Consider the following 24,425-nt stretch of genomic DNA (forward strand, 5'->3'; position numbering starts at 1 on the left):
ACAATTCACTCCAAAGTTTAATGTGAGGAAATTTTTGTGTTTTTATTATTTTTAATTGACACATAATAATATACATATTTACGGGAAGGGGAGGGGAGACAGGGGTTACCAGAGGTTGGTTAAAGGAAATTCTTAAATTACAAGTAATTTAAATACTTGATGCAGCAGGCTAGCCCCCATTTCATGGGTTGATGAACCCTAATATTTCCATTTTTCTTACTCAATTATTAAATAAACAAATAAATAAACTATTAAATAAGCATGCCCAGCTGAGGTTATATCACTGAACATGGAGAGAAAAAACTCAAGTTCTGATAGGATTGATCAAGAGATTGGCCAGCTGTGTCTGTTTGGGGTGGGGGATGCAGGGACAGAGTAGGGAGATGAAAGGCCTTCATTTATGGAGATGGGCACAGAGCTCCCAGACAGCACCATGTAACCCTCGTATGGGCTTCACCATCTGAAACATCCCAACACCCAGAGCAAACCCAGGAAAGGCAAACGGGCCAATCCCAAGCAGGCATGCCTGGAAAAAACCACACTTCCCTTTTCCTGAGTCTTAAATCTGTCTAACACCACCAGCTTGCCATCTTCCCCGTGTAAAAGTTTTTCTTTTACTGAAGGCTATAATTAAGTGGACTCTTTCTCTCCTGCAAACAAAATATTAATAACTTCAGTGGCTGAATTAGAAATGCCCCAATGTGATGCCGGTGAATAGGGCAGGTGGAGGACAACGTGAGGCCCTTAGACTAGGAGACACAAAGTCTGGATTCCGGGCCTGGTCCCACGTTGCCTTCAGTTGTATTTACTGGGCACCTAAGCCCCGGGGATGCGGAAGGAAAGTCAGTCTCTGCTCTCCCGGGAACGTACAGTTTATCTAGAAAGACAAAGTGCACTAGCCCCGGTGCACTGTGGCAGGAGTTTAAAAAGCAGTGAACTCAAGATATTAAGGAAACACAAAGGAAACTTTCCTTGGCTTTTACCCTTGAACCTCGCTGAACTTCTTAGATTCCGTTCATTAAAATTAGAATAATAATTCCTTGTTAATATACTTTGTGGTGTTGCAGGATCGCAAGGGCCAAAGCTCCCAGAAAAATATAAAGAACTCAAGGTAAGGATTTTTGATGAGTGAGGTAATGATGCTAATCTGTACATTGAAAAGACTGTTTCATTTCAGCTGTGCTATAGGAAAGCAAACAGTTGCAACTCGCTAGTACCTTATCAAGGCGAAAAAAGAAAAAAAAAAAGGCCGCGCATGGTGGCTCACGCCTGTAATCCCAGCAGTTTGGGAGGCCGAGGCAGGAGGATTGCTTGAAGCCAGAGTTTGAGACCAGACATACCGAGACCCTGTCTCTCCTAAAAATAAAATTGTCAAGTGTCGTGGCGTGCGCCTGTGGTCCCAGCTACTCAGGAGGGTGAGGTGGGAGGATCGCTTAAGCCCAGGAGTTCGAGGCTGTAGTGAGCTATGATCGTGCCACTGCACTCCAGCCTGGGCAAAAGAGCGAGACCTTGTCTCTAAAAAAACCAAAACGAACCAGGTTCGGCCTAATGCGGAGGGAAATCCGGAGCAATCCCCAAAGTCAACGCCTTGGAAAGGGACGCCCTAGGCCTCAGTACTCCGGGCCATGCGCGTCCTGCCGCTCGCTCTCGGAGAGCTCCCTCCTATACCGTCCTCATCCCCAGCCCCAGGCCGGATACCCAAGACCGAGGTCCAGGACCACACGGACCAAGTCGCGGGCGATCCCTGGCGGCCAGCTACGGCCATTGACCGCTGGGAGCGCGAGGGGGCGGGGCGCAGAGCGAGCGCGGGGCGGGGGTGTGGTCGTCTCGCGTGAATTGATGGCGTCATCGAAGCGCCGGCCCGGAAGGAAGTCGCGTGCTGAGGGGTGTGACGGTTTTCTTGCTCGTGGGCTCGGACGAGTACGGAGCGCCTGCAGGGACAGCCTGGTACGCGGCCCCCGCCCCTTCGTGCGCGCGCTGGGCCTAGCTGCCGCTCCGGGTCGGGGCTGACCCGTCACCTTTGGGAATCTCAGTCCCAGCAGCTTCTCTCCCTCAGCCGGCCCGCTCCTGGAGAGACAGAAACCCTTTTCTGTCGCGTCCTCTCCTTGCGAGCCGCAGGGGGACCGAGCGGAGGCTATTGGAGCCGCAGCCCCAGACCAGGGCGCTTGACCCTTTCGGAACGGGGCGGGGAAGGGGCGCGAGTGACCTCGGGGAGGGAAGGGCAGTGGCAGGAAAGGACGCAACTGCAGATCGGTAGCCGGAGGCCGCCACGGTAAAATAAGCGCCTCGCAGATGTCCGCGCCCCGGTTACGTTAGACCTGGGAGGCAGAATCCACGCCCTGCGCTCACGGGCCCACGCACGCACAGCTGAACTTTGCAGTCAGTCACCATACTTCCAGATCATTCAGCGTTCAGGATCCAACTCCGCGTCCTGGTGCCTGAACGCGGTTGGACCGAGGAGCCCAGAGGCTCGCAGTTTGGGACACTGCCTTTCTCTCTGACCACGGGCTTGGGGATCTGTCAGGTGCAAAGTGCCAAAGTATATGGGGGGGAGTGTGGCTTCAGGCTTGTTCAGAGCCCTGTCCTGTTTAGGGCCAAAGGAATAACTGGGAAGGTGGATGCGAGGCCAGCGAATCCTACCTTGAAACTGCTCGCCTGCTGGCTCTGCCACTCCAGCATCTGAAAGGAGTAAATAATGGTTTCCTTTGAAACTGCAGGCAATTAGGAGTGGGAGACTCTGACCAGAATTACATAGCCACAACTGCCTGTCATTTGGCATCCTCTGTAATTTGGGCCAAAGTACTGCAGCTGCCTCTCTTCCCTACTACTAGTATGAAAGGTTCAGTGACAGCACATTCGTGTTCACAGGAAGACAAGGCTGTGTTCTGAACCCTACCCAGCTGGCACGGGTTCTCCCTTGAGCAACGGCTGTATCCGGAGCCAGTGCTTCCTCAGTGCGGTGGGGGCTCTAATTTTACAGTTAAAGAAAGGGGAACGTTGACTGAGAACGAGGAGGAAGCGAGTTGTAGATCTAGCCTTGTGTTCACACGAAACCAGGCTGGATATGAGTCCCTCGCAGGGAGCTCAGCTTGGTGAGGTCCTCTCGCTGTTGTGGCCTTTTCTCCTGCACGTTGGACCACACACATTTTCCCGTGTCTTTTCCCTAGGATAAAGGCTCACTGATGGCTCAGTTGGGAGCAGTTGTGGCTGTGGCTTCCAGTTTCTTTTGTGCATCTCTCTTCTCAGCTGTGCACAAGATAGAAGAGGGACATATTGGGGTATATTACAGGTAAGGCAGAGACAGGGAGAAGCCGGCAACTTCCTGTTAAATAGCTCCCTTTCTTGGTCATTGCTTTCCTAGCAGATTCTGCTGAACATCTCTGTTTATATTTCCTTGAATAGGGGAGCCTTTTCAGATGGAGCTTTTTATGTCAGTAACCACGGGAAAGAGAATACACACACACACACACACACACACACACACACGTATATATGTAAATTTAGAACTTCGCTTAGTAGTCCAAGATGATGCCATGGGTGGTGATTAATAAATGTGTATATAGATTTAGAGACAAAATCTAAAGGAAACTGGTGCTCCTCATTGATCATCCCTAAAATACTCTTTTCTTCTACAACCCTCCGGCAGTCTTAGCTCTACATCCCTCTGGCAGTCTTAGCTCTACACTGCTAGGTTACCTTTACAAAAGCCAGCTGAGTCCCAGTTCTCGATGGCAACTTGAGAAGGTAGCCTACTCTGCTAATTTGGGATGCTCCTTTAAAATTAACATTTCAGCCAGTCTGGGTCACATAGTGAGACCCTATCTCTAAAAAAAAAAATAAAAAATAAAATTTTAATTGGCCGGCTGTGGTGTCACACACACGTAGTCCTAGCTACTCAGGAGGCTTAGGTGGGAGGATCACCTGAGCCCAGGAGATTGAGACCAGCCTGAGCAACATAGTGAGAGCCCATCTCTACAAAAAGTAAAAAATTAGTCGAGTATGGCGGCACGTGCCTGTAATCCCAGTTATTTGGGAGGCTGAGGTGGGAGGATCATTTGAGCCCAGAAGTTTGAGGCTGCAGTGAGCTATGATGACACCACTGCACTCCAGCCTGGGTGACAGAGCAAGACCCTGTCTCTAAAAATAAAATAATATTAACATTTCAAGAAAAATGAAAGAGCCTGCAGGTTGACTTATGTCAATCAAAGCAAGCCTTAGGATAGTTGTTCCTACAATAAAGGAACCCATTATGTCACTGTTTATTTTATTTTATTTTTTTAATTCTTTGCATAATATAAAGCAAAGAAGCACTTATAAGTCTTGGGTTGCTTTCTTTTTAGTAACCTCCACGACCAAGTGTTTTGCTGTATGTCTTTATGAACTCTTCTTATATGTGCTGTTGTGATGCTTATTTCTGGATTGCTAACAGCAAGTTCTAAAACTCTGACTGGAATTCCTCTCTCCTTCAATTCTTTCTCCCCATCATCTGCTTACATGTTCCCCAAAAAGGCTTTTAACTTTATCGTTTACATATAACTTGATTAGAAAGGTAACTCTATTGCCAAAACATATATTTCAATTGTTTATAAAGTACTTCAAATTATTCTTTTGGTTGGTCATGTCATTGAACTCCAGCATTAGTGCAGGTAGTTGATAACCATATTACTGGACTTAACTGCCCTAATGGATTGCCACAAACCCAACAGATATGACAAAGTAAAACAGACTTCTTCTTATCTTTTTTTTTTTTTTTTTTTTTGAGACACAGTCTCGCTGTGTTGCCCAGGCTGGAGTGCAGAGGTGAGATCTCGGTTCACTGCAACCTCTGCCTCCCGGGTTCAAGCAATTCTCTGCCTCAGCCTCCCAAGTAGCTGGGATTAGAGGTGCCTGCCACCACGCCTGGCTAATTTTTGTATTTTTAGTAGAGATGGGGTTTCACCATGTTGGCCAGGCTGGTCTTGAACTCCTGACCTCATAGTCCACCCACCTCAGCCTCCCAAAGATTACAGGCGTGAGCCACCGCGCCTGGCCAGACTTCCTCTTATCTAAGTATACCCATGGATTCTGCTGTCTTTTTTTTTTTTTTTTTTTTTTTTCCAGACAGAGTCTCGCTTTGTTGCCCAAGCTGGAGTGCAGTGGCACAATTATGGTTCACTACAGCCTTAACCTGCCAGGCTCAAGCAATTCTTACATCTTAGCCTCCCAAGTAGCTGGAACTATAGGCATACAACCACCACACTCAGCTAATTTTTTTCCTTTTCTTTTTTTGTAGAGACAGGGTCTCGCTATTTGAAACAGGTTGGTCTCAAACTCCTGAGCTCATGCAATCCTCTCACCTCAGCCCCCCAAAGCGCTGGGACTGCACTAGTGGATTCTGCCGTCTTTATTCCATTTAGCCTGTGTGCCTATTTTTCTCCTTGCAAAAGCATGAACAACAGTTTTATGTTTTACCATCAGGCTTCCTAGAATATTAGGATCTAGCTGAGAGGAAGAAAGGGATCTGTGGCCATGGCTGCAGCACATGTCACTCTCTATTATATGTTTATAGGGCTGAAGGGAAAGTTGACCCTCATGATATTGATCTAACAGAGCCTTCTTGCCAAACTGAAGCTGCCTCTCTCTTCCCTCTCCTCTGCAGAGGCGGTGCCCTGCTGACTTCGACCAGCGGCCCTGGTTTCCATCTCATGCTCCCTTTCATCACATCATATAAGTCTGTGCAGGTATGCTTGGCCTCTGTGGTATGGTTGGATGACTGCAAACTTGGGCTGTTAACCAGTGCATGATTTGAAATTATTTAGCCATTGGATGAGTAAAATGCCATTCTAGAGAATGATATAAGGATAATATATATATTTTATATATATATATATATAAAACGAGGCTGGGGATTATTCTTTCAAGATAGAGCCAGAGAAGAACCTGTTCTGAGTATATGGAAAGAAAAGTCAGAGTTTATGTGTGTATGTTTTAAATCACAAGCTACCATGTTAGATGGAAAGAAAACATAGTAATTTTGCTGATTCTTATTTGAATTCAGAAATATGAACATAATTTTTGCAGTGAGTGGAGAGGAGTTAAACTAAGTGAGGGGAGGTGACATCTAAAATAGGAGTGAGGTTAGTTGTGGCAGATCTAAAGCCTGGCTAAGTTAGACTCGCCATCTCTGAAGTATGTCCAGCTAAGAAGAATAACAAGATTTTACACTTTACACTGACCCAGGAGAATGTCTTGGGATACCTGCTAGGCATTTTCCCTGTAAGTTTCCTGTGCTGCTTACCAGGCTTTGTGGCTTTCAAACTGCATTCAGGTACATTGTCTCATTTGAGTCTTGTAGTAATCCTGAGAATGGGCTGAGCATGTGCTAGGGTCTGACATAGGTTAAATAAGTAATCTGCTGTTTCAAAACTAGTACAACAGCCCTCCCCCTTATCCACTATTTCACTTTCCACAGGCTCAGTTACCCACAATAAACCATGGTCTGAAAACAGGTGACTACAGTACAATAAGATATTTTGAGAGAGAGAGAGACCACCTTCAAATAACTTTTATGACAGTATATTGTTACAATTGTTCTATTTTATTATTGTTGATCACTTATTATACCTAATTTATAAATTAAACTTTATCATAGGTATGTGTTATAGGGTTTGGTACTCTCCCCAGTTTCAAGCATCCACTGGGGGTCTTGGAACATAAAGCGGTGCCTACCATAAATAGAAGAGGTAGAAGCAAGCACAAGTCTTAAGATGCCCAATCCAGTGTCGTCTTCACTAAACCATTATTACTCAGCTTGTTCATGTGGTGGTTCACTTATAGTGAGGCTGGGGCAGGGGCCTTTGCTTGGCTTAGCAACCCTGTGAGGAAGGGGGATTAGGTGGGGTAATCATGTTTAATGAAGGCAATGCTCAACCCAAACAGTTATTCCAGGACAAAGACATTTAGGATTCTGAAAAGTAAGTTACTTTGTCACTGCCCATCTTCTAGCACTTTATGTTTCCTCTGTTTCCAGACCACACTCCAGACAGATGAGGTGAAGAATGTACCTTGTGGGACTAGGTAAGGTACCCAGAATAAAGCTTTTAAGCCCAAACAAGTCAGAGAAAAGGCTAGCTGGCTGGCTGGCTGCAGGAAGAGACAGTGAAAAGGGAGGCACCCTTTCTTGGTTAATTCCCTGTCTCGTAGCTCCCTGTATTGATTTGACCAGGTGATGGAGTGCAGTAGAGGAAATCATAGAAGGTTCAGGAGGGGCTAGAATGCTGTATGTAATAAGGAGTTTGCACTTACTCTATTAGAAGTGAGGATCGGCCGGGCATGGTGGCTCACACCTGTAATCCCAGCACTTTGGGAGGCCGAGGCAGGTGGATCATGAGGTCAGGAGATCAAGACCATCCTGGCCAACATGGTGAAACCCCGTCTCTACTAAAATACAAAAATTTAGCTGGGTGTGGTGATGCACGCATGTAGTCCCAGCTACTCGGGAGGCTGAGGCAGGGGAATGACTGGGAGGCAGAGATTGCAGTGAGCCGAGATCACGCAATTGCACTCCAGCCTGGTGACAGAGTGAGACTCCGTCTTTAAAAAAAAAAAAAAAAAGAAGTGAGGATCACTATTCACAATAACAAAGACATGGAATCAACCCAAATGCCCGTCAACGATAGGATAAAGAAAATGTGATACATATACACTATGGAATACTATGCAGCCATAAAAAGGAACAAGATCATGTCCTTTGCGGGGACATGGATGGAGCTGGAAGCCATTATCCTCAGCAAACTAATTCAGGAACAGAAAACCAAACACCACATGTTCTCACTTATAAGTGGGAGCTGAATGATGAGAACACATGGACACATGGAGGGGAACAACACCCACTGGGGCCTGTCAGTGGATAGGGGGTGGGGAGAGGGAGAGCATCAGGAAGAATAGCTAATAGATGCTGAGCTTAATACTTAGGTGATGGGATGATCTGAGCAGCAAACCACCATGGCACACGTTTACCTATGTAACAAACCTGCACATCCTGCACATGTACCTCTGAATTTAAACACTGGAAAATAAAATTTTAATGTTAAAAACAAAAAAAGAAGTGAGGATGCACAAAGGTTTTTAGCAGATAAATGACCTGATACAAGAAGATAACTTTTGCATAACTAAAGAGAATATCATAAAGGTAGGGGAGACCTTCAGGGCAAAGAGATCTGAAGAGAACACTGCTACAGCGGTCCCACTGGAAAGCAAAGAGAGTTTAAACTGGGATAGAGTAACAAAGAATACCACAAAGAAACACTCTGACAAATCCGGAATTGGAACATCCCACAAGATTGCAGGCCTGATCTCTTCACAAAGTGGTTGTATTTAGAGGGATGCTGGATTGGACGGAGACTTACAAGAAACAAACAGAAGCAAGGGTGAGCATTGATTAGAACCTGGTTCAAAATTAACAGCTATAACAGATACGACGGGAACTATGTGAGTCCACTCAGGCTGCCATGACAGAGGACTACACACCAAGGGACTAAAATAATAGATATTTTCTCACCATTCTGAAGGCCCAAAGTCCAAGATCAGGGTAACAGCAGGGGTAGTTTTGGTGAGACCTTTCTTTCTGGCTTGCAGGTGACCACCTTTTTGTCATGTCCTCACAAGGCCTTTCCTCTGTGTGTGCAAAAAGAGAGAAAAAGGTCTTTGGTGGATACCAGACCTTTTGGATCACAGCCCACCCTTATGACCTGTTCAACCTTAATTACCTTTTTAAAGGTCTAATCTCCAAATACAGTCGTCACATTGGGGGTTAGGGCTTCAACATATGAATCTGGGGGCAAGGCATACACAGGTCAGTCCATAACACAAACTGTTGGGGAAATCCGAATAAGGACTGGGTATTAGGTGATATTACAGAATTATTGCTAATTTTCTTAGTCTTAGGAATGATATCATGAGTGTGTAGGAGAATGATTATTCTTAGACAGTGCTCACCAAAGTAAAGGAGTAAAGTATCCTAACTGCAGCTTACTTTGAAATGTTCAGAAAAAAAAAGGTCAATAAATAAGGTAAAATGTTATCAGTGTTGAATTCAGGTGTCTGGATATGGATGTTAGTTGTACTATTCTTTCAGCTTCTCTATGTTTGAAATCTTTTTATAATAAATATTTGAGGGCAAAGGGAGTGTGATACTAAAGTAATAGCAAAGACAGTTTAAGAAACATTGATCATAACATTCCACAGTAACCTTCTAAGTTCTGAAAACTTCACCTTGACCCTCCTTAGTCTTCTCCGTGCAACTGATTACTTTAATCAAAAGGTATTGCTGATTCCAAAGATATGAGTTACTCTTTCGTACTGGTCCCCAAAAGTCTCACTCGTGTCTTTGTGTAGATGTTCCTAGGCAGTGTGATTTCTCGGGAGAGTATGTTGTTGCCATGAGCCCTGCAGAACCTCCCACTTGGAGATACAAGCTGCCTTCCAACTTCCCGTGAACTCTTCTACTCCTTTTCTGCCAAGCCCCACATCTTACGCCATCGCCCTGGGGGACTGCACCATATTCTAAGGCTTCCCAGTGACTTCTTGTCCATTCTCCCTCCAATAGTGGCGGTGTGATGATCTACTTTGACAGAATTGAAGTGGTGAACTTCCTGGTCCCGAACGCAGGTATGTCTTAACAGTTTATTCCCACTACCAGCTCACTTTCCCCAGCATGCCACTCCCGTGTCTGTCGTAGCACCCTGGAAAAGGAGAGCTGCCGTGTCTGAGGGCATTTTGAGTCTTGCCTTTTCTTATGCCAAGCCCTCTCCTTCCCTCTCAGTGTATGATATAGTGAAGAACTATACTGCCGACTATGACAAGGCCCTCATCTTCAACAAGATCCACCACGAACTGAACCAGTTCTGCAGTGTGCACACGCTTCAAGAGGTCTACATTGAGCTGTTTGGTAAGAAAGTCTCTCCTGAGCATGCCGTGCTTAAGCAGGGTTCCTGGAACCCCACGTCTCTCCACTGCCTAATGCCTGGCTGCCTGCGGGGTGTGATGGTCACTTATGGACAGGAAATGTTAAAGAATCTTGTGCTCAGGAGCTGGTCACAAAGGAGTTCCTGGAGAATGCTGATGGCAATGCAACAAGATCCTTAAGGGCTGGAGCTTTGGGCACAGGGATCATAGTGGAGTAGAGTATTCACTTCTGGCCTCAATCAAAGGCTGGAGTGGAAATGTGTTCCCACTGTCCCTAAACTATCATTCTGTAATGAAGACAAGGTCCATCCTAGAAGAACCTCAGAGATTGTCCAGACCAGCATCCTCATTTTAAGATGAGAGTACTGTGACCCAAAGCGAGAAAGTCGCAGAGCCAGGTGCCAATTAGTAGTGGGGCTGAAACAGGAGCCTTCCTCTCCTGGCTCTTACTTCAGCATTCTTCTCACCATGCCACACTGAACGGAGGGCCCCCAGGAATGGGTGATGAAAAAGACATGATTCATAGTTAATTCTAGAAGTGAGATGAGAACCATAGCTCCTTCCAGTTCTCAGAACCTTTGTGATTATTATTTTTTTACTCTGTACCTGTAGCAACGAATAGAAAAACACTTTAAACAAAAAGATTGCACATGCCTGAGTAGATATGTTTTGTCCTTTTTACCTTTTTCAAAGTAAAGGCAACCTGACTTAGCAGCAAAGGAAGGACACAGTTGGGTAACTGTTATAACTTGTTTGCAGTCAAGTATTCTGTTTAAACTCACTGCCAGAAATTCTCTAATAGCCAATGCCAAAAGTAAATGAATTTTTAACCAATAGTATAACTGTTCTTGACACTAGGACTGGAAAATGATTTTTCCCAGGAATCTTCATAAAAGGGACCCTGAGCAAGAACATTTTTCATAGCAGACAGGAGGACTCATCCACATCACCAGCAATCATAATTAAGCAAACCGCCTTTTGCACCATTTAAGATTTAGGAAATCATCCAAATTACTTTTAATGTTTCTGCAGTAGAAAATGAATCTAAATTCATTTTATAGGGTTTGTAGTCTTTTATCGGTTTTGGATTCACTGTGCTTTTAAGAAAAAGTTGGTAAATTTGCCATTGATTTTTCTTTTTAACCTCAAACTAATAGAATTGTATAAAATATTAATTTTCTCTAGCCATTGTCTTAGGACTTGTGACATTACATGAACATTTCAAAGCACTGAAAAAAGACAAAGGATCCCTAATGTCCCTGAAGAGGAAATTAAAATACAAAGTTGTTTTTCATTAGAAAACTTCTTACTTTCTTACAGCTAAACTTGGTAGCTTAGTGAAGTACAGCTGCTTGTATGGAGGAGCTGGGGAAATATATTTGCTTTGAAACTTTTTTATTTTTACATCTCAGTCTTGCTAGCAAGCACTACTTAGCTTAGAATCTGTCATATCCATAAAGGAGGAGCTCATGTCTCTAGTCCTGGTCCTTCAACTCAGAAGGTTCTTCTATATTTTCCTTCTCTCAGGACTCTCATAGCCCAGACTTTAAACATGAAGCTGCATAATTTTCATCACTTCTTACACTGCCGCATCCTCTTTGCCCATGTTATTAAAGTATTATCTAATACTTTGAAGTTTACCTGAAGAACTCTTTGTGTGTACTTAGTAATACAACTTTTTTTCCTGTCCCAACACCTTTTAATGCAGTTAAATGGATAAAAACATGGATACAAACACATGGATATAGGTATCACTGAAGCAGTGTGACATAAAATAATACCTATGTATACAACGCTCCTCTGCAAATAGCAAATGTAAAGTAAAAGATACACAACAGATCATTTTGTTTATCTGACTATCCTTTATTAATCTATAATGTCTCCCTCCCATGTATCCATGCAAGGAAGCAATACTAGCTGCCCGACTAGAGGGCAGCTCCCTTGGGTTACTTATTCAGACCCCGTTTTCATTCAGATCTGAGCTGTCCTACCCCCTCACTGCAATTTGGCTTTTCCTTCTTTGAGTATAAAGTCTGACATGGGATGGCTCACCTATAGCTTCAGTGTGTTAAGTAAAGAAAGCTTTATGCAGATTCTGGCTTTTAATGGGTCTCCTCTGACAGTAGAAAGATTCAAACCACAACCAATTCCAAGAACCCTTCTAAGAACAGAGACAGAGTCACTTCAAAGGACCTGACTTGCTATACCTAAATATAATTCACGCTGCTTTTCTCTATGACACACCATAATATTTTGTCCAAAAATCTTGAAACATGTTATTAACTTTGAAGAAAGAATAAAACCAGCCACTTTAGAGACCGGAGACACTCAAGCACTGATCTATTCATAAAGTTTCTACACAGCTGAAGAAGTTTGCATCAAATGGACAAAAAATAGTAAAGAAAACCTAAATACAGAAAAAATTAGAGAAAAATTCATCTCCTAGAAAGCAGGTCAAATGGACTCAGTTAAAGACCTCACTGCATGTAGGAGAATCAGTGGGAAACAACATAAAGCCTTCTGCTGGGACATAAATAGGAACCAGTCTATGTAATCAGGAAATTACTTTGTCTCCTGATCTAAATGCTTGCCTCCAGTCTAGGGCTCAGAAAAAAGCCTGGTTATTTGAACTGGTTGTCAATCAAGGTCCCCTTCATTTTCACTTTCTTGGCTTCCCATTCAGCCAGCTCTTGCAGTGGCCTCTTGCTCATGCCTTTGCGCTCCAGCTGTTTTTCAATCACTTTGGCATTCTGTGCATACGAGTCAGCAACTTCCCTAGCCTCAATCTCCTCTTCCTCTTCATCAATGGTAGACACAGTGACAGAACTGAACTTGCCCATGTCTTTGGTCCGTTTGGTCATCATCACCTTCTTAGGAGGCTCTTGTTTCTGAGTATATATGTTCGTTTTCCCAAAGCCCTGGCCAAACTTGACTACTGCTCCATCCACAATGAAGGTAACGGGAGCATTCTTCGGCTGGGATTGGTAAAAGAGCAGCAGTCCACATTTTGCACATTTCTTTCTGTACTGTAGTTCAATGCCTTCAGGTCTCCGCAGATACATAGTCTCTTCGTCTTCTGTGTTACAAAACTTATGGGCATGTTTGGCAGCATCAATCACACGGGACCGGTCCCGGGGCCTCATGGGCAATTTCTCTAACTGACAGTCCAGCACTAGGACCACGTGGCCGCACAAACAGTAGTACACATGGAGGGGCTTCTCACCATCGTCATATTCCTCCCGGTCCCGAGTGTCAGAGCAGACTACTGACCGAGACACTACTTTCGGCATGGTTTCCAGGAGCAACCTGAAAACTACGCCAAGAAGAGGGTCGCGCCGAAATGACGTCACGAGCGCGCCTTGCGCCTTTTCCCTGCGACTACCTTAGTAATACAATTTAAATGGCATTTATCAACATTTCCATAATATATAAATATCAATATTACTAAAACAACTTGAAAAGTATTTCACATTTTTCCGGTAAGCTACTAGCCCAGGGCCACAGGTTGCCACCTTGACTGAGATATAATTTGGTCTGATGAATGACGTTATTAACTTATGGAGGACACGGGCCATTTAAAGTTTGGTTGGTATTCTACTTAAAATTACTTAAAATATGAAATGTAATATTTAGTTCTAGCTGTTAAATTGGTTGACCCTTAGCAGGTGTGAGGTGCCGACTTGATGGCATTTCTCCTTCGGTGCTCAGAGGCTTGTGAGAGCACATCCTATATGTAGAAACGTTACCGTCCCTTGTTTACTGATAGTACTGTCTTAAAATCCTAACAATCAAGGCCCACCAGTTGAACAAGCTTGTTATTTTTGCTACTAGCCAGCTTCCATGGGCCTCCGTTTTGGCATCAGTAAAAGGACGGAGACTTTCTTTTCCTCAGAGGCTCTTATTTGAGCACAGGTGACCACGAAAGGACCACTTAAAGCAGATGGCAGCTGACAGCAAAGGAGAGATGCAGTGTACAAGTCCCAGCCTGATTTCACTCTGTCTTTTTCTCTAAGCCCCTCCGGGATCTTATCGAGGATCTCATGGGCAGAAGGCAAGGAAGAGGATTCTAAAACCTGAGAAGCCCAGGCCAGAGAAGGCAGCTTTGGTGCTGCTGTTCTGAGATTGCAGCTGGAAAGGAAGGCCGGGGGAGAGTCAGTTACAGCTGTTCCTACATTTGTCTGTGAAACAACTCATGTGAATTCCAGACAAAGAAATCAGGACCAAAGCAAACAGCACATCAAAAGCCTGGGGCTCGCTTCCAGAACTGTAAATTTTAATTTTCCTTTGTGTTGTTTGATGGAGTTCCTAATAGAAACAGTCTTCCTTGGGGCTCTCCTTGACGTCAAAGTCTGTTTTTCTTTTAGAAACTTCTAAAATTACTAGATTTAATGTGCTCGGCTCTTTCCACAAAACCTAAATAGCCATTCCACCTTCCTTCTTCGTGGAAACTGTGAACCTTCCTTCTCTTTTGCTGCTATTGTCTAGGGAAAGGCTGCTGCCTCACGCAAGAAATGTGCTAGAATTGTTTGTTCTTCCTTTTTTTCTTTTTAAGCTCTCACCCCCTGTAGGGCATGGTTAGTATTTTCAGAACAAAGGTTGAGTTTTATCTTGAGGCACAGATTGCGTTCACCATGTAGAGGGCTGCCTGCGCAGGCTGCTTCAGAAGTTGGGCAGGGGATCTTTAGATTTGTGGGCTTTGATAAGCACACTCCCTTGGGAAGGTACATTCTTGAGCTGGTGATTGAGCTTGCACTTTACCCTCATCCTGCCCTCCCTCATCTAGAAAGTGTAACAACTCCTTTTTCTCCATCTTTTCTTTATTGCAGATCAGATTGATGAAAATCTCAAACTGGCTTTGCAACAGGACCTGACCTCCATGGCCCCTGGGCTGGTCATTCAAGTAAGCATTGCTGCATGGGAGCAGCCCCTCTCTCTCTGACACTGCTTCCCTTCTCCCAAGGGATGTCCTTTTTGTGCAGGAAGATCAAGGCCCAGTGGGAGCTGCGTGTGTCCCTCACTACCCTCACTTTCCCATCAGCTGCTGTTTTAATCTCTCTCCAGGCTGTGCGGGTAACAAAGCCCAACATACCAGAGGCAATCCGCAGAAACTACGAGTTGATGTGAGTATACCCTCCGCCTGGGCTGTGACCACCACTGCCTCCCACCTCCCACCTCGTCCCATCCCAGAGGTAACCGAAGCTGCCAAGCTTCTCGGTTATCCCCTTGCTGGAGGATTTGCCACAGCCCACTGCACTGTAAGATTGAGCAGGCATGTCAGGGCCACCACTGGGGCTCCCTGCCTGTGATTGAGAACCCCAGGATAATCCCTGTAGAGCATCGATGTTTTGAAAAGGGCCAGGGGGCCTTGTTTGTGTTCAGTGACTCATGCCCAAGGTGGAGACAGGAGCAAGAGACCAGTAAGTGGACAGGCAGGTGTATTTTACTAAATTATGTTTTATTTCCCACAAATAAGTTATTTGGGAGGAGAAGAGCTATGTTACTGTCAACAACAGATCAGCTTTTACCTGGGCCCTGGAACAGCCTTCCAGGAGGAGTAGGAAATGGGAGTTTGCCTCTCTTCAGCAGAAGAATTCAACTTTCCTGGGGATAGTGAAGCTCCTGAGTTTTCCATAGCTGCCTCATGGCTTTTTCTTCTCTTCAGGGAAAGCGAGAAGACAAAGCTTCTCATTGCAGCCCAGAAACAGAAGGTGGTGGAAAAGGAAGCAGAGACAGAGCGGAAGAAGGCGCTCATTGGTCTGAATGTGGTTCTGTGATCCCCCTTTCCAGGCAGAAGGGCTGGGGGTGGTGGGAAAATGCAAGGAGGCTGAGGCCTGGTGAGACCCCATGGTCCTCCAAACCACTTCCACAGCACAGGAGTGGCAGGTGGACTCCCAGAAGCAAAATTGAAATTGTCAGATCATGGCCAAGAGTAATGAGTTTTTTGAGTTTCCACTTAACTCTTAAATGAAAGAAGCCCCACCTGTTAATTCTTTCTTTTTTTTTTTTTTTTTTTTCTTTTGAGATGGAGTTTTGCTCTGTCGCCCAGGCTAGAATGCAGTGGCACAATCTCAGCTTACTGCAGCCTCCGCCTCTCAGGTTCAAGTGATTCTCCTGTCTCAGCCTCCTGAGTAGCTGGGATTACAGCGGGTGCCGGCACGCCTGGCTAATTTCTGTATTTTTAGTAGGGATGGGGTGTCACCATGTTGGCCAAGCTGGCCTCGAACACCTGACCTCATGATCTGCCCACCTCGGCCTCCCAAAGTGCTGGGATTACAGACGTGAGCCACCGTGCCCAGCCTGTTAATTCTTAATAATAATGGCTAACACTTAATTAAGCACTTACTGTGAGCCATATACTTTTCTAACCACTTAATATGTGGGTTAAGTCAACCCTCACAACCACTGTGTGAGGTAGGTACTGTATTATCCTTAACCTCATTTTATCGAACCAAAGCACGGGTAAAATACCATGCCCAAGGGCATATGGCAAGTAAGGGGTGGAACTGGGGTTCAAACCAAGGACACTGGCTCTAGAAGCTGTGTTCTAAGTCACTGCACCATATTATCAACAACCAACCTGACCCCTGTCTATAGTGAAGGGCCAGGTAGAACCCTACTAGAGTACTTCATTCCTACAGAATATTCCTTTGGGAGAAGTTCCCTTGTGAAGTTAGAGCTCATGCTTCCTATGTTGGGCCCAGGTCTCCTCGGTTACTGTCTCACACTGATGGAAGGGGACTGTGCTCACTGGCATATCCCACTCTGCCCTTGTGTGCCCTCACAGCTGCCCTCTGGGGGCTCTCCAGCCAAGCTGGCCCACCAGGACACTCAGCTCGGGTGAAAGGTGAAATTAATCAAACTCTGAAATGCCAGAACCGTAATCCTCACTATCATTTATTCAGAGGCAGAAAAAGTGGCCCAGGTGGCTGAGATTACCTACGGGCAGAAGGTGATGGAGAAGGAGACTGAGAAGAAGATTTCAGAAATTGAAGGTAAGCAGAAGTGGCAGTCATGCCTGAGTCCTCCTCAGACCCCGCCCTGTGGCCAGTGCGTGGGGGAGCCATTGCCTTTGCCCTTTAACTGTGCTCAAGGATGTCATGATCTCTGTGCAACAGCAGCTTTTCTCCATGTGGAGACTTGAGTTTTGAGGCTATTGTGGCCAGGCTAGCATCTGTTTTCTACTTCAGAGAGCATTTGTTCATTCAGCAAATGTGGCTGGAGTGCCAGTATGTGCCCAGGATTTTGTTAGGCATGAGAAAAAGGAAGTCCTGTAGACCCTGCTGTCTTGGAGTTCCCAGGCTAGCAGGGCCTTGGAGCAGTGGGAGTGTACTCTTAGCAGTTGGCTCTCCCCCTTGCCTTAGCTACTTCTGCTCCAAAGTTGGTCAGCGCCACGGTTTTGGGCTCAAAGTCTGTTCTCCAGGTCTATGCAGATATTTAGCCAGGTTTGAAGAAGACAGATTTTCAGCACCTGTCAGACAGGAGCTGGAGAGAGAGGTTTTCTTTGCTGGCTTTTCTGAATATCATTCACCTTCTGTTCCCGCTCCTAAGCGGGCACCTCCTTCCCACTGCCCACCTCTTACTTCTTGGGGTGGCTTGTTTCAAGCAAATTCCAAGGCACAACTGGGACCTCAAGGCCCAGCTTCAGGCTACAAAGTGTTATGTCTAATTATACTCATTATTGGGCCTGTCAGGCTTTGCAGGGGCCCATAGAGGAGCCAGTTAGGATTTCACAGATCAGTGGCTCCTCATTAGGGAGCTCTTAGCAAAGCAACACGTTTTTATTTCTCACAAATACATGTCATCAAGTGCTCAGGCCAGCTGAGGGGGCCCCACAGCAGCCAGAACCCTGGCTGGCCTGCAGGTTCCTTCCACGTGGGGTCACACTGAGGACACTCAGTGAAAACCCACCCACAGACTGACCTTTCTCCCAGGCATGTTGCTACATATATTACTCACATGAGGCTGGCCCATTCCCAAGACAAGGAGGTAAATATCAAAAATTTTCTATCAGCTTGACAGAAAGCTAGTCTCAGAGCTGATTAGGGAAGAATATGGCTTGCATAGAGGAATTAAATAGGTCTTAATCCAAACACATGTTGGTCTGGACCATGGTGTGTAATTCTCTCTCAGAATCGCGCCAGCTTAATCACTGTTAATTACGACCTTTTTGAAATGATTGAGGAAATAAAAGGGAATTGAAGTTGGAGAGGGACTGAACTATGTTATGTTCATGGCATTCAGTTTTAGGGTGGATCGACCTCTGGCCGTACTTAGAGCCACCTTTGAGCTTTCCTGCTTTTGCTGTGTAGCACAAGAGGGAGGAGTGGAGAGCTCTGGCCTAGAGCTTGAGGCAGGGTCCCACTGCTGTGCTTCACAGACGTGGATCTCCAAAAGAAGTAAGACAGGAAGCGCTTCTGGCTAACACTGCTTTCTTCCATAGTGCTGTCAACATGTATGTTTGGGCCATAGCCACAGACTTGCTGTCCTTGTCATAGGGAGATGCTTTCAAAACACTTTTTCATCTTAGCTGATCCTTACAACAACTTGTACAATAGGGGAAAATGCATGTAAAACACAGAGGAAACAGAGTCTTCCCATAGCCTCTGCACTTCCTGCAAAGAACTCAGTTTTAGCACTTCACTAAGTTCACTGCACTCCTTCCCCCTCAGATGCTGCATTTCTGGCCCGGGAGAAGGCAAAAGCAGATGCTGAGTGCTACACTGCTATGAAAATAGCTGAAGCCAATAAGGTAAAGACCCCGCACAGCCTGATAAAAAGGAGTCTTTGGGTCTGGGTCTGTATTGCAGGAGAGTTACCAGTGTTGAGTGCCTGCCACCACCCAAAGCCCTTCATGGGCAGAACTGAGGATGCCTGTGCTGTGTGGTGCAGGTACTTTCCTTCTCCTTGGACATGCCTTGATAGAAGTTTAGTTTAATTTTGTGTTAAACATGGAAACTTTTAACTTTTGCACCTCTGCTCCAAGATCTGAGATGACTGTCTATTACAGAAATGTAACAATGAGACCACAAAATTAGGTAGGGGCATAAATATAGGAAAATTGAAGGGGCACCACCCCCCGTCTTCTCTAATATGGTTCAACCTAAGTCTTCCATACGTTTTTGTTTTTTTTTTTTTAACAGCTGAAGCTAACCCCTGAATATCTGCAGCTGATGAAGTACAAGGCCATTGCTTCCAACAGCAAGATTTACTTTGGCAAAGACATTCCTAACATGTTCATGGACTCTGCGGGCAGTGTGAGCAAGCAGTTTGAGGGGCTAGCTGACAAGCTAAGCTTTGGCTTAGAAGATGAGCCCTTGGAGACGGCCACTAAGGAGAATTGAAAAAAACTTGATACGACTGCAAATGATACTTAAGCAGATCTTTATTTTTTAAGATGAATCAGAATGTTCCTCCCTCCCCCACTACCTTCTCTGACTGTCTTCCAGTTACTGTGGTGAAAAAGAAGAAATGAACTTAAATCCACTCCCTTTCCAGGGAAGGGAGGGTGGGGACTGATGATGGGGGGTTTTATTTCAGGTAAGCAGTTTATATGACTTCCAATAAGATTTGTAAACCATGGGCTTGACCTTTGACCTCTAGACACTAATTTTATCCTTTGAGGCTGGCTTAATTAGGGATGCTATCATTAAGGAGAGGGAGAAATGTAGAGTGTTACCTCCAACTCATTTGATTTCCCTTACTTGGGAAAATGCAGTCCAGTGTTCTCACCTCTGCCTTCGAGGTGGGAGATGTCTGTGGGTGAGGCTCAGCAACTGAGCAAATATGTGCCTGTGAGTTTGCCAGTAGAGCTGTGAAGAAACAGCTGCAGAGAACGTTTGACCTTCCTGGCATTCTTGTCTGCATATGTGTGAGTTATTTTAGAGGTGTGCTTTCTTGAGCCCTCATAAGGAAGTACTGGTGCTAGGTTTTGCAAGATTTTGTATACACTTTGCTCCTTGCCCTAGGGCTCAGAGTGGTGGTTTCTGACTACATTTCTAGAGTCAGAGCTTGATCACCACCACTCAATTATTTCGGCATCTTTTCACCTATCCTGTGATTTGTTTTTCTTTTTCTTCTCAAAAATTCTGTTCATTGGTTCCACTCAGCATCAAGAAGACAGGGACAAACAACTGAAGTGTCTTAACAGCTGCTGGAGTGGGATCCTTGTTATTTCTTAGCCACTGCAGGGCCTGCCTGACAGGTTATGTGTGCACCTCGAGATGAAGTGTCTTTCTATTATTGTAGAGATTCTGCAGTGAAGAGGTCTGACACCACGTGTGGAGGAAGAGGAACGATCAGTCAAGAGATGTCCTGGTCTTAATGCCTGTGGCTTGTGCTGGGAGTGGGTCTGACTTAGTGATAAAAGGAGTCTATTCACTAAGTAGCCTGTGTTTTTAAATCCAGGGCTGCAGGCAGCAACACAAGTCAGGCTGAACATTCAGTCTCCAGAGACAGCTGTGTGGAGCAAGTCAGAGTTCATGCCCAAGTCCCCGGGTTGGAATGGCTGTGCCAAAATCCATTCAAAGGGTTTTCTTTTTCATTACTAGGTCAGAACATTTTGAGTCACCTTGGGAGATTCAGGATGGGGAGAGCAAATTTGAACAAAAGGTTTTTCTTATATCCTGAGATTGAGGGGTAGGGGGTGTCCAACCTGTATAGCCCAGGAGTTGTGTCTAGAATTAAGTGGAGGGCAGCTATCTGGAGTTAACTTGCAAGCATATTGGTGCCCTCCATGACCACCTCTGGCTTAGGACTTGGCCCTGTTATGAGCTGACCTCCCCCGCCAACTCCTGTACCCCTCTTCCCTAGGTGAATCTGTGAATGGTCCTTTCTGGCAGCAATCCCTGCCTTCTTTTTGGGCCCATGCCCAGACTTCTGGTTTAAGGAATGGTCCCAGAGCTTGGGCCAGCTTGCTCAGGAGTTTTGGGAGCATTGAGCCTGCCTAGAAAGATACAGTGTTAGCTCCCCTTACTTCAAAGTTGCCCTTCTCTGTTCTGACTCCTGGGACTTGCGGTCCTGGGCACACTTTCCGCAGGCAACAAAATGTGCCTGGGAGTGATGGATTTTAATGTGCTCCAGAGTCCTTTCAGAAGGTGGTCATTTCCCTTGGCCGGGCGTGGTGGCTCACACCTGTAATCCCAGCACTTTGGGAGGCCAAGGCAGGCGGATCACCTGAGGTTAGGAGTTTGCAACCACCCTGGCCAACATGCAAAACCCCATCTCTACGAAAAATAGAAATATTAGCCAGGCATGGCGTCAGGCACCTGTAATCCCAGCTACTTGGGAGGCTGAGGCAGGAGAATTGCTTGAACTCGGGAGGCAGAGGTTGCAGTGAGCCAAGATCATGCCACTGCACTCTAGCTTGGGCGACAGAGCAAGCCTCCGTCTCAAGAAAAGAAGGTGGTCATTTCCCAAGACTAGCATAGGGAGTATCCACTTAAAATACATTCATCTTCCTCCCATTTCCATGCTATTAATCACTTGTTAGAGCAACACGACATGCCCAGCATCCCACTTCCCAAAAATGTCTACTCCTTCTACTCTGAGCTCTTGTTGCCTAGACCTCAGAAAACACCAATTCACCACAGTAGAACCGGGAGCAGGGATAGCTCAGCTTCTCTGAATAGCACACTTTGCTCAGGTCTTAACTTGAGGGCCTCTCCGGTACTAACATCCTGCGATAGCTTGTCCCATGAGCACAGAAGAGCCTCAGTAGAGTCAAGTCCTGCTGCAGCTGCCCCACCCCAAGTTTCTATCATTTCCTCTTTAAACAAAAAATATGTTATCCTACACATTAGTGTCAATCCAATGGTTGTCTCTTATCTGTCTAAATAGCAAAATCATGAAAATCAGCTGTTTTATTTGCATAGGACAACTAACCCATCTGTCTGTGTAACTTTGTTTTTATTTTAACTCTTACTAGAAAATCTAATCTTAAAACATTTGAATTCTAAACATGTAAAATGTGACAGCCTGCAATTTTGTAGACAGTGAAGTAATGGCTGCTATTTATAAATGGAACGTCTATCAAAATAAGTAACTGTTTATAAAATTCAGTTTTTGTAGGATTTTCCAAGGAAAAATCACCTTGGTTGAATGTTTCTCACTCATTAAACTTTGCAGAAGTGATTCATATTCAGTACTGTTTTTAATCACTTTTTAAAATATAAGGATCGAATGTTTGCAAGGAAACCAAAGTTTATTAATAATGTTTATATAACTAAAATAAAATAGATGTGGAGGGATCTGTGATCGTATAAAAAGGGAGGGTTACTGAAAGAATTTTAGCAATATATTGATTGAGGAAAAGGAGCTGTTTTATAAATGATCATTCACTGTTCCTATGGTTCTATGTATCTTTCAAACCGATACTTTTACTATTTAAAGAGAGTAAATAGTGAAAGTAAGATGGTCATACTTACTGACTTTATCTATTTAAGTTTGATGGAGATAAACTATATCTTGGCTAGTGGCTACTGTGTCTGTGAATGTAACCAGTACTTCTTTAAGCTCTATTCAGTAGGGTTCTAGCCACTGCTTTTTTGTTGTTTCTAGCCACTGTTTTTTTTTTTCTTGTTTCCTTATAAAAGAGGTAATAACCAATCATTTTGTGTTTGTATTTCCATTCCTTTTTATTTCTGCCTTTGTGTAGACTGATAATTAAGTAGTCAAACTACTTCTACTTTCAAAGAGCCCCAAGGGCTTAATGACCCCATTTGTAACTGAGAAATGATTCTTGTTTTAGTAATCATTCTATAAATGATACTGCTGGATTGATTGCCGTGGGTTGATAGCTGGAGGAATTGTTTTGGACAATACTAACAGTCCCATGTGAATTTATGTCTTAGTTTTATTTGCAGTCTTGCTAAGTAAAATGAGTCTTTGTATCTACTTTTTTATTAAAGTGAAATTTAGCAATAGTTAGCATTAGGTGACATAAAGAAATAAAACATCCCCGACTAGTGAGTTAAGTACAAGATCTCTCTAAAAATAAACTGAGATGAAAATCTATCCCCATTATCGATACAGAATTTGTGAACGTGGCATAATTCTTGGTAGGTGCTATAGAGATTTATCATTTTAAACAATTCACACACCACTGCAATTCTGCTCCAAAGGACAAAGATATTTTCAAGTGAACCAAAATTCATTTTGATATCAGTTCAGTGGACGAACTCCCAGTCTTTACTCTGGAAAGCTGCCCAGCTTAGGGCTGCCAGATAAACCATAAGATACCTAGTTAAATATGAATTTCAACAATGTACAATTTTTAGTACTACATGTCCTAAACACTGCATGAGACATACTCATACCAAAGTATTTGTTGCTTATGTGTAATTCATATTTAACTGGGTATCCTGTGTTTTTACTTGTTAAGTCTGGCAACCCTAGCCCAGGCTTTCTCAGGTTTTTTTTAACAGGGATCCCAAGCTTTTTCTGTTGGTTTGAGAGCCTGCTACACAAATAGTATGATCTTAACAATTGAATAGTTACGTTAAGAGTGTAGTTACTGGAATTAGACTGCCAAAGTTCAAATCACTGCTCTACTACTTCTTAGGTGTGTGGTCTTGAATAAGTTTTTTGACCTCTCTAAGCCTCAGTTTCTTCATTAATGAGTTGCGTGGCTTATATGAAATAATGCATACGAAGGGCTTTCACACTGTACCTTGCATGTGTGTATTCAAAAACTTCAATCTGGAGAAACGAGCTAAAAAACATACAGCTATTAAATGGGAACCACTAAGCAGAAAGCCAAACATGTGAAAAAAAAATGGAATAAGATTACAAATGGGATAGCACATAGAAGAAGGGAATAACATTGCAATGCAGCAAACACGGTATTGAGGATACATACCTCTACAAAAATGTTGTGTAGAAAATAACCTGGTTTAAAGAAAAGAAAAGAAGCCAAGCACGGTGGTTCACACCTGTAATCCCAGCACTTTGGGAGGCTGAGGCGGGTGGATCACCTGAGGTCGGGAGTTCAAGACCAGCCTGACCAACATAGAGAAACCCCATCTCTACTAAAAATACAAAATTAACCGGGCATGGTGGCGCATGCCTGAAATCCCAGCTACTTGGGAGGCTAAGGCAGGAGAATCGCTTGAACCTGGGAGGTAGAGGTTGCAGTGAGCCAAAATCACGCCACTGCACTCTTGTTGCCTGGGCAACAAGAGCAAAACTCCATCTCAAAAAAAAAAAAAAAAGGAAACAAAGAAAAGAACCTGATTTGGCCCTGTTGAGAGGAACTGTCCAGTTCTGGTCTCCAATTTTAAAAATGAAAAAATTTGAAGAAGCTAGAAAGAAAATGTTAAAACCAAAAAGAAAAAAAAGTAATTAAGAAATAAAGCTCATAGGTTGATGCCAGAAAAGGCAGAAGGGACATTTAATGACTTCACGATTATAAAAGTTACATAATGGTAGCTAAAAGGAGGAAATTTGCTTGAGTAAAGGAGGATTTGTAAAGAATTTACTTAAGA

At 44.4% G+C, this 24,425-nt stretch overlaps 2 protein-coding genes across 7 annotated transcripts; one reads left to right on the forward strand and one right to left on the reverse strand.

Moving 5' to 3' along the window:
* Window positions 1-1,839: 1,839 nt before the first annotated feature.
* Window positions 1,840-22,548, forward strand: ERLIN2 (ER lipid raft associated 2). Of its 6 annotated transcripts, none has more exon segments than NM_001132900.1 (12): window positions 1,915-1,947; window positions 3,168-3,289; window positions 5,639-5,720; window positions 7,010-7,056; window positions 9,587-9,648; window positions 9,803-9,928; window positions 14,772-14,845; window positions 15,007-15,065; window positions 15,608-15,699; window positions 16,848-16,937; window positions 18,615-18,694; window positions 19,086-21,177. In NM_001132900.1, coding segments are annotated over 11 exon segments (1,020 nt in total). In that variant the 5' UTR covers window positions 1,915-1,947; window positions 3,168-3,182; the 3' UTR covers window positions 19,287-21,177.
* Window positions 11,788-13,277, reverse strand: LOC100450972 (STING ER exit protein-like). The gene has a single exon (XM_054561431.2). It carries the CDS (start codon window positions 13,233-13,235, stop codon window positions 12,567-12,569), a length of 669 nt encoding a protein of 222 aa, XP_054417406.1. The 5' UTR covers window positions 13,236-13,277; the 3' UTR covers window positions 11,788-12,566.
* Window positions 22,549-24,425: the final 1,877 nt, after the last annotated feature.

Source organism: Pongo abelii, chromosome 7, assembly GCF_028885655.2.
Source record: "Pongo abelii isolate AG06213 chromosome 7, NHGRI_mPonAbe1-v2.0_pri, whole genome shotgun sequence".
In the NCBI taxonomy this organism is placed as follows: Eukaryota; Metazoa; Chordata; class Mammalia; order Primates; family Hominidae; genus Pongo; species Pongo abelii.

Excerpts from the sequence above, each read along its gene's own strand:
- ERLIN2 (XM_009243695.4), top strand. The coding sequence starts at position 3,183 with ATGGCTCAGTTGGGAGCAGTTGTGGCTGTGGCTTCCAGTTTCTTTTGT. Across the intron at positions 3,290-5,638 it reads CATATTGGGGTATATTACAG|AGGCGGTGCCCTGCTGACTT; the intron begins GTAAGGCAGAGA and ends TCTCCTCTGCAG. Across the intron at positions 9,649-9,802 it reads CTTCCTGGTCCCGAACGCAG|TGTATGATATAGTGAAGAAC; the intron begins GTATGTCTTAAC and ends CTTCCCTCTCAG.
- LOC100450972 (XM_054561431.2), bottom strand. The coding sequence starts at position 13,235 with ATGCCGAAAGTAGTGTCTCGGTCAGTAGTCTGCTCTGACACTCGGGAC.